This window comes from Bidens hawaiensis, unplaced genomic scaffold, assembly GCF_021521415.1.
Source record: "Bidens hawaiensis isolate Kalapana, Puna unplaced genomic scaffold, B.hawaiensis_p1.1 tig00000636_1, whole genome shotgun sequence".
Taxonomy (NCBI): Eukaryota; Viridiplantae; Streptophyta; class Magnoliopsida; order Asterales; family Asteraceae; genus Bidens; species Bidens hawaiensis.
Window position 1 is genome coordinate 5,039,500 of NW_027491038.1, and position 10,346 is coordinate 5,049,845.

General features: G+C 34.9%; 1 protein-coding gene across 1 annotated transcript; it reads right to left on the reverse strand.

Annotated features, from left to right (window-relative positions):
• Positions 1-376: 376 nt before the first annotated feature.
• On the reverse strand, positions 377-4,559 carry LOC143530167 (eukaryotic translation initiation factor 2 subunit alpha homolog). The gene is made up of 7 exons (XM_077025783.1): positions 3,860-4,559; positions 2,532-2,588; positions 2,360-2,446; positions 2,120-2,266; positions 1,918-2,022; positions 1,717-1,815; positions 377-731 (listed from the first exon to the last, which is right to left on the reverse strand). The coding sequence occupies exons 1-7, from the start codon at positions 4,241-4,243 to the stop codon at positions 585-587; spliced, it is 1,026 nt and encodes a 341-aa protein (XP_076881898.1). The 5' UTR covers positions 4,244-4,559; the 3' UTR covers positions 377-584.
• Positions 4,560-10,346: the final 5,787 nt, after the last annotated feature.

Sequence of the window (10,346 nt, forward strand, 5' to 3'; positions counted from 1 at the left end):
AAACCGGCTCCTGGTATAGTTGGATATTTGACCGGGTTTTCCGAGTTTCAGGTCAGGTCGGGTTTTAACCGAGTATTTCTGATTTTGGTTCCAGTGGGTGGGGGACGGTTTCAGTTCCGGGTACGGCTCTGGGGAGAATTCCTATATCAGGTCGTACCCACAGGTCGAGTACGAGTAGAACTCGGTCCTCGTTTGCGTCCGGAATTGGGTATTCTGTGCACCTCTACCGTCGGGTATACACATTTTGTAAATTTAGCTTCAAATATTACAAAATATTATTACAATATGATTTGTAATAACCTTTCCAAAAACCCTCACTTCAACAAACTAGATCAGCATCAGCAGGTGCATTCAAAAGAAGAAAATAAGTCTGAAGGAGGTCCAAAACAATAGTTGACCTGACCAAATAGCAAAGTAGTTATAATTTGCATGATGACATAACATGTCATGCCTCACAGGTTTCTATTCAACTACTTGTTTGAAAAATAAAATACAAAATAAATTACTACCGGTTAGTAAACAAATTATATAAGAAAAACAAGCCTCTTTCTCAAAAAAAAAAGTTATTGTTTCTCTCTTGTTGTTTAGACTTGATGTTGCTTGTCCAAATCAATGTCTCCCATTCCTGTATCTTCTTCCTCTTCACTGTCGTCGTCTCCTTCGACTTCTTCATTTGCTTGACTTAGCTTCGCCATTCGTTCAGCCAACAATATATCCTCACGTTCACTCACCTGAATCAACGAATAATGTCAATTATAATTATTATTTTTATACATCACTTGTTTTAGAAACACGTTTTAAATCAGATTTCATAAGGGCTTTTAAATTCTTTTTTGTTTTTGTTTTCTAGGTAATTGTTTTGAAACAAGGGTTCATAAAACCTCACACAGACTGACATCCACCCAAAGGACACTTTAAAATACAAATTTTGAATAGTAATGCACAAAATTAGGCCTGTAAACGAACTGCACGTTTAGTGAACTGTTTGTGAACCTTTAGGCAGAAAGTTCGTTTATTTGATAAATGAACGAACATGAACACATGTGTCATTCATTTATTCAAGTTTGTGAACTTTCGTTCATTTATGTTCGTCAGTTTATGTTTGTTTTTAAGTTAAATTTATTTATGTCTGTAACAACATACTCTAGATTTATGACTGTCCATTACAATTTAGTTTAGTTTAATACAATGTTAGGCTCAACGGATATATGTAAATTTTACTTTTAGTTGATGTTCGCTCAGTTACATAAATGAACACAAACATGAACAAGAAAACCCCAATCATTTAATTGCCTGTGTTCCAACGTTTGTTCGATTGAAGTTAAACAAACAAACACAAACATGCTCTATGCGTGATAATTCAGTTCCTTTACAGACCTACACAAAAAGTGATATCTGACCAACACATTTTTCATATACCATTTTTTCCAACAATGACAGCATAACTTACTTAATTGTTCTTGTGATTGGTAAGAAAACGAAAGTACATTACCAATAAAAGCAATGAATACTCAGAAAAAATACACCTAAAAGCACAAGTGACTTTGAAAACCACCCGAAAAAGAATGCATACTCAGTTTTTTATCTCATTGTAGTTGAGATTGGTGAAAAAATAATGTATAATGCTATCATTGGTGATGCAAGTGCTAAAAAGTGATGTGTGATCGCCCCGTGAAAAAATAATATTAGCAACGAAAAGTTAAAGCTGAGACTGACCGCTCTTGGTGGCTCCTTTACTGTAAGTTTACCCTTGTTAATCTCTATTTCTTCTGTACAAGCAGCAATTGCTTTTGTAAGAACTGAAATCCCTTGCTCCTAAAAACAATACGATACCATCAGTTTAAGGCATATATAAATAATAGCCAGTTAGCTACACAACAAAGAATAATATATAAAAAATAGAAACACTTTGGTTACCTTATCAAGAGTTTGAGTGATAAGAACATAAGATGGAGGAGCAACCAACTTAATCTTAACAGGACAATCTTGATTCCCAGCAGCTTCCGCCTTCCGCATTGCTGACTATAATAATAATAAATATATATACAATATCATTTGCTGACTGTGTGTAAATCATACAATCATAACTAGCTGAAAGAAACATGCTTAAATAAAACACCTGAATGTGAAGAACTCCATCAAACTGAAAGCATTTCATCTCAATATCTGCCCGAATCTTTAAAGGCTGTGGAGTCATCCTTCTTCTAATGTTCTTTACCAATGCATCTTTGACTTCCTCGGTCAAAGCAGGAACCACTTTTGTAACCTAATAATAATGAGAAGAACAAATGTGTTGATTATTGATCCGTATAAATGATCAAAAGAATGATTTAGATCTCTAAAGAGCATGCAAAGCTACCTCAACTCCATCAGGGCCAGTTTCTTTAACTTCACGAGTAAGTGAATTAAGAATGGAATCAGGATCGTTCACAACCAACTTAAATGCCTGAAACCAATTAGCAGATATATGAGATGCATAGTGATTATTAAAAGGTACAGATAATTACTTCAGCAGTGTCGTTTCAGCACACCTCAAATGCATGACCATACTTCCGGTACAAAGGCCACCCAACATGAATATGTAGATCCTGTCAGTGTAAAGATTACAAAACAAACCAATTAATTACATGAGTAAACATATATCAAAACATTTCAGGAAAATAAAACATATGCAGAAGACAATTTTGTTTTTGCAGAAAGTGCTTTTAAATACCAACATAACAAAAAACTGATTTGTGGCTTTATCAGTGTGTAAAGTAAGTAAACTTGTTATTCAACATCAAAAAAATTAAGGATAAACACCTAATAACCAAAATAGTCGAGTCACTTTAAATAATGAACAGGTTAGAGGTGACGCGATTAAGACAAGTATCAAACATGAAAACGCCCCGTTGAACACTTGGCATAGGTGGTTTAAGCGTGGCAGTTATATGTTTTATGTATCAAGAAGAGCAAATAATGAACTCTAGCCGCCTAACTTTAATTACTTCAAAAAAGTATAAAACATAGTGTACATTTTTACTAAACATATCTTATCATGTCTAAACAAGTACCCAATTTGCCAGCCCTAAGTGCCCCTTAACTCAAAGTTTACACATATTCGGTCTCCATAAACAACAGTCAACATCAAAATGTTTCTAACGAAGCAACGTATATCATTACATATTAAAACATTTGAGGTACTTACATTCAAAACTAGATATAAAATTTCACAAATTCAATAACATTTAGTCATCGGTATATTCAGTTTTAATGATTAAGCTTTGGTTATTACGGTTGTCTTGGTTTTTTGTAATTTCGGTTCGATTTTTACTAAAGTTCAAAACTTTCTAACGAAGCAACATATATCATTATTACACATTAAAACACTTTGGTAATTACATTCAAAATTAAATATAAAATTTCACAAATTCAATAACATTTAGTCATCAGCAGATTCAGTTTTAAGGATTAAGCTTCGGTTATTAAGCCATGTGTAGTAGAGGTGCTACAATAGGGGGCGATTTTTGAAACATGGTGCCACGTCAGCATGGGGCGCTTTCATTTAGGGGTATAGTGGTTTGTAGCCTAAAATCGCCCAATAATAATATAACATTATTATCTTTTCAAATTGAACGGCGACAAATACATGCCCCCCCCCCCAACACCAAAATCGCTCAAGGGGCGGTGTGGAGGACGACATTGGGCGATTTTCACCCTAAATCGCCCCACTATAGGCTTACGGTTTTCTTGGTTTTTTGTCATATCGGTTTGGTTTTTCCGATTTTCACTAAAGTTCAAAACCGAACTGTCTGTTTCTAATTCGGTTTCATACACACCCCTATGAAAATGCAACCCGATACACATTTAGTAACATTACCTCAAGATCAATGTGCATAGTCTCAGCGACATGTCGCATAATCGAATGCACAAGCTTACTCTTATTAAACCTATCTTCACAAATCTGGATATCCTCTTCAGACACCCTCCTCTTACTAAGATTCACATACCCTTTCTCTTCATCCACATGCAGCACCATCACGGGCTCCGTACGCCCCACCTTAATCAAGCTGTTGATACTCCTGATACGACGTCGTGAGAGCTCAGACAGCAGAATCATACCCTCGATGTTGTTGTACTCCAGTAACGACACGTAGGCGCACATCTCGCCGATGCTTTTGACTTGAATCATGACGGCCATGTCCACGTCTGGAAACCTGGCTTCGTACATACGGCAGTCGAGATTTGGGGGGTTTGAAGCCATGGCTGAGATGGGTTTGGTCGGAAAACGTTAACTGGAGATGGGTTTGGTCGGAAAACGTTAACTGGAGATGGGTTTGGTCGGAAATTGTGAATCGAAGATGGGTTTGATTGGAATTGAATTGAAGAGATTGATAATGATTGTGTGAAGATAATTAGGGTTTTGTAAAGGGTTTGTTTGTTTGTTTGGGTTCGGGTGTTGGGCCGTCTGCAACGGATATAGTATTGTTTGGATGGTATCGGATTCGGGTTAAGTAGTTTAAATTAATAAGTAAATGGTAATTTATTGTAGGAGTTGTTGAGTTATTACTTATTGCAACTTGAAAGCTTATGTTAAAACTCAAGAATTAAAAGAAAAACATAGTAATTAATGGGTTTTGGTTATATTTATATAAGTCGATTTGTAATGCTTTAAAAAAATGTAAGAAACATCTTGTTATGTCATTATCAGAGAAAGGTAAAAAATGCTTCATAAAACTTGTGTGATTGTTTCACACGAAAAATAAAAATAATAAAAAGGGGTGTGGTGTGTATATTGAGAAAAATAGTCAAGAGACAAAAAATTTTATATAAAATAGTTAGAATATATGTTTTGGTTGTGGGAGTTGTTTGATTTGAAAAGCGACATGAATAGTATAAATTAAATAGTTTTTTTAATCACATTTTACACCTTTTAATTATATGGGTGTATAGTTTATGATATATGAACGCATAGCATACGTATACAAGTATATAGAGTATTTGAAACGATAGAATGTGGAATGTGATAGAAAGGAAAGGAGGTGTGATTAGTGATGAAGCCTTGATCAAAGATTTAGAGTTTTTTTACTTTTTCTACTTTGATTTTCAAGCGAGATATTTCAACAAAAAAAGAAGTAACTACCATCCTAAGGGTTATTGATTTATGTTTACGTACTAATGATTCTTGTACATGTTACAATTCAAGTACATTCATTTACTTTTGGAAACTTATGAAAATTATGAAATGGAACAATTATATGGGTGTATAGTTCATGTTACAATACTAGATAATTTGTTGTGTGAGTGCTTATGTATAGGTAAAATACTTGCGTAGTGAAGATTTGTTTAAAACTCTTCGATTATAACGAGAGAAAAAAAATCTATGTACATGTGTTGGTGAAGCTGAACAAAGATCTAGACCTTTACATGTGTTTGTAAAACTTGGTTTGTAAGAAACTTGGGGGTGTTTGGCACAGAGAATGGAATTGTAGAGAAATGGAATTGCAGAGAAAGGGAATTGGTTTGGAGAATGAGAATTGACTGTTCTGTTTGGTAGTTAGAGATTTCAGTAGAGAAATATAGCTGAGAATCATTTCTCTTGTTTGGTACATAGAAAATAAACAGAGAATTATATCAACTCTATCATTAACACAAGTATTTTTTTCGTAACAAATATTTATTAAAAAATAAAAAACATATAAAAAGATGCATAAATTCCAACCAAAATATGCATTGATCAAACCAATTCACATACAAAACATAGTTTTTAAGCAAAAAACATCAACCATAGTTAAAACCAATTCACATACAAAACATACTTCAACCATACACAACTATCCCATTGAACCATCGGTATACAACTCGACCATCTCAATTTTCTCTTCTATTGTCAACGCAAGAAAAGAACGTCCTAGATCCACATCTTTACCAATCAAATGAGCTGCTTTGAACCGTTTTTTCGTAGTGATACCTGGTAAAGCTTTCAACTCATCACTAACCTTTTCATAGATTTCACGAGCCTCCATACCTTCTTTGCTAAGTTGTTCACCCACCATCTCCCCAAATCGAAGCAAAACTTCCTTGATATCTTTGCAAGACTCTCGATATATCTCATCTGCATCCGTGCTTCTACCTCTTTTGCGCTTGCTTGTTACACTTCCTGTTTGTCCTTCAGATCTATCAACATTTGGAACGGCTTCATCAACAAAATCAAAGTCTTCAATATCAACAGGTGAGCTTTTTTGCGTCTCTTGAACAACATCTTCTTCTCCAAGGTCAACTGCTTTACTACCAGTAGCTCTATCCTTACCGAATATGGTACACAATTTGTCAACTGCTTTACTACCCGTTTCTGCTCATCCGAATTTGGAGTAGCAGAGCTGGTTCGAGCAGGTACCTACAAATACATACAGCTTATGAAAAGGTCATGAAACTATATACACATATATACTTAAGTAGTTATCTAGATTGACAAAACTCAAAAAAAAAATCTCTGCACATAGCTATGATAAATACCTGCATTCCATTTATAACACCGGGACTAATAGATCCGAACTGAAGAGAAAATGCCCCAGAAGCATCAGGCGGTCCTAAGAACGAAAAAACACCAACAAATAAATTGTAATATGCAAGTACTCTTAAAATAACTCAAGCTTAATCGCACATCAAAATTGTTTATAATTCTGAAAAGTAACAAACTCTGTACCTTTAACAGGAGTAGAAGGACCTTTGGTGCCAGAATTAAGAGGAACCACATTTGTTTGTGGAGCCTTTGGCAAGCCCGGTGTGCTTTTCTGGACCGATGCATCAGCCGGCTTTATAGCAGCACTAGTAGATGAAGCAACAGGTCTTCCTAAAATAATTAATTAAACAATATAAAGCATAGTTATTAAAAGCCCTCGCTTCTTGCGCCTAGGCCCATTTTTCAGGCGAGGCTCAACAAATGCGCTTCTAGTTCCTAGGTGAGCGCTTCGGCATTGTCACAACATAAAGCCAAGCAAAAGAAATGCAAGGGCTGCTACATAAACTTAGATCTAGGAGAAGTCAAAGGCATTATATTGATATGTTTTGTTGTTCAAGTTTTGGAATCACATTTGAATCTTGACTATTTTCGAACTTTTAGTACTAATTAGATGATATTAAATGTTATATAGTAGCTTTTGTTTATTTTATTTGAAGAATAGTATTATTTTTCATATGCATAATACATTTTAAATGTTTTATTTAAGTGCGCATATTTTTCCTCAGGCCCTCGCTATTTTTGCGCCTTGTGCCTAGGCCCTAGGTGAGGTCTATGCGCCTTGAGTGAGCCTAACACATTTGATAACTATGATATAAAGTTCACAAAAAATGCACGTACATAACTAAAGTCTACACAAATCCATTAAAATTCTGTTGTCCTCACCTCCTAATCTGAATGTAAAAAAGATAACCATTGTTCTATATAATAAGTAGAGTTAGAACTCAAACAATCAACTCACCTTTTTAAACACTATTTTTCAAAATAATGTAAATGTTACAATATTTAATATTTGATATTATGTTACTCCACTACAGGCATGGTTGTAAGAATCCCGACTAGGCGTCAATTAATCCCGACTAATCCCCGATTTATTCCATTAATCACTAGTCCCCCATCCCACTGCCCGACTAGCGACTGCTACAACAATGGCTACAGGTCTACATTTTCTTTTACTGATTTTATCATCAGTTGATGTAAATACAAAATGATTTGTAAACTCATCTCCAAACTGAAACAAGTTGTCCAGTGAACGACGATAAAACTTCATTTTATATTAGGCGAAATGTCTTTAAATTTGAGCTTAATTTAGCTATTTTCACTAAAACACTATCACAAGGAAGCTTAATTTATATACTCAATCAATAAACATACCTCTTAATGCATGTTGAATATGTGCAGTCGCTTGACCACCAGCCGAAGAATTCGAAGAGCCCATACTCGCATTCACATTCGGATTCAAAGCATTCACCCTAGCTTGTACTCCTTGTGCATTACTACTACCTACTTTCTTATAACTACAAAACAAGCCCTAATTTAATAATATACTGTTTTGAACAAGTGAAAACCCTAAAAATTACTTTTACCTTTTACCGGAATGAAATGCAGAGCCGCCTCTTCCGCCACCACCACTACCGTATCGTCTGTAGTGAGGTGGCGCGTTTTTCTCGCCTCTGACGGACATATATTCAGTACGGAATAATATAATAATAATATATGTATCACTTGAAAGGAGGTAAGCTACGATTATTTGACAAATGATAGTGATATTGCTACAGCATTATTATATAAATTAAATGTGAGAGTTTGTAAATAATGAGTTACCGGAGGTTAGGGTTTAGTGATCGGTGTACCGGCGATCGGAGTGGCCGTGGAGGAGTTGAGACTGAATGAAAGATGGGAGAAATGGAGGAAAATGGGAGAAATGAAATCAGAGAAATCCAATTCTCAGCTTTTTTTAGAGAAACAAAATCAGAGAAATGGAAATGGTTTATTTCCATTTCTCACCTCTTTCTTTCATAAACAAACAAGAGAATTCTTTCCAATTCCATTTCTCACCCCTCAATTCCCTCTACCAAACACCCCCTTAATGTGCACGATGTGAATGATGGGTAAAATATGGTGTTTTAACTAAAAATTATATACATAAGTATTTTGACATGTTTTAATGGAAAATAACAAAAATGATGAAATGTTGCCCAATTGTCGGGTTTTTTTAACTCAGAATGTGTTACAGAAATCAGGGTGCTACACTTCTTCTTCCAAAGTCGTCTTTTCTAGGCATTGTGCAATAATACCCCACACCATGAATCTGGAGTAAGTTATGGCAATGGTTTAAGATCCCATCTCAACGTTGCAGTATAACCAACATATTTAGTACTTGGCACCACAAATATCCTGTTAATCATTTTATTCTGGTCTTCTCAAATCATAAATCCATTAGACTAATAACCGGTATACACATCTATGGGATAAGTATATTCTTCATTAGGTTTCTTGATCCACGAATAAAATAACTCATTCCTCGAAAACTCCATAGATAAAGTGACTTTAACACCATGTATAATTCCTGTCAAAGTGGTGGTACGTGGTGGACTAGTGCCAAGGTCTCTCACCAATGCTGTCATCCAATAAAAAATTTATGCCTTGCAGACTTCTTGACTTCTATGATACTTATATGCAAGCGCCGCATCCCAATCCGGACTTTTAAAACATCCCTAAAACCAAAATGTTGAAACTTTTCAATCACCGCTATTTTTCACCCACAAGATCTTCCTATATAATAAAAGAAAACATTTTGGGACACGTGTTGGCCTCATATTCTATTTGCTATCGCGTTCGTCAAAGAACTTGTCCACGTTTTCTCAATTTACAAAGCTTCCTTCCTGTGAAAGCTTCCCTGCTTTCTTCAGCTAAACCCTAAACTGAAAGCCGATTTCAAAATTTGAAACTCATATCTATACTTTCCTGAGTCTCTCTCTCTATATATATATTTAAAACCTTAAAAAATCTTGAACATGATTTATTCTTCAATTGATTTCTACGTAATCTTCTTCAATCTATTTATCAATTGCCTCCTTTTATTCTTCAATCGATTTCTTCAATTGACTTTTCATGGAGATGCAACACAAACGATCTCGCAAATTAACAAACATAAATATCTATCACCCACCGTCTTCTCTGCTAATTCTTCACCATCGTCGGCCCTCATCGTCTCTTTCTTCAACATCGTCAAACCTTGATTCCGACCGGTTAAAGCATCAGGTATGACCTTTAACCTAAGTTTCATTCTCTTTTTTTTATTATTTGTCAAAGTTTTAATTTCAAATGTCTAAGAATTTTCTTTTGTTGGAATAAAGTTTTAGTTGGTTGCAGTGCAGGCCATTACAAAAAAGGTTATCTCAGCTCTCAGGTAAACTATATATTATTAGCACCATTATTAATATGTTATATCTTACTTGAGACTCCAATTCAGTTGCTCCTGTTAAGAGTCCAATTAATGATTTCCGTGTAAACTCTTGACAATTTGTTTTCTTTTTTTTTTTGTGCAGATTTTATAGTAGAGCAAGTGTGCGGGATCTTAGAACTGATGAAACTAACTGTTGTAAATATCTTGATGGAGAAATTATTCACGTACAGAATTTAGTTTCAAGTGATATACCAAAAGTTATATGTCTTATATTTGCATATGGTAGTTTTATTTGACTGCAAGAACATACGAAAGTCACTGCTCTTTATGGACAATAACAATGAAGCAACTCCTTCCTATGATAGAGCACAGGGGTAAAGAAATTGAAGTTTTCCAAGATGGATTACAAAGTTTTGTGACTTGAAGTCATATATAGTT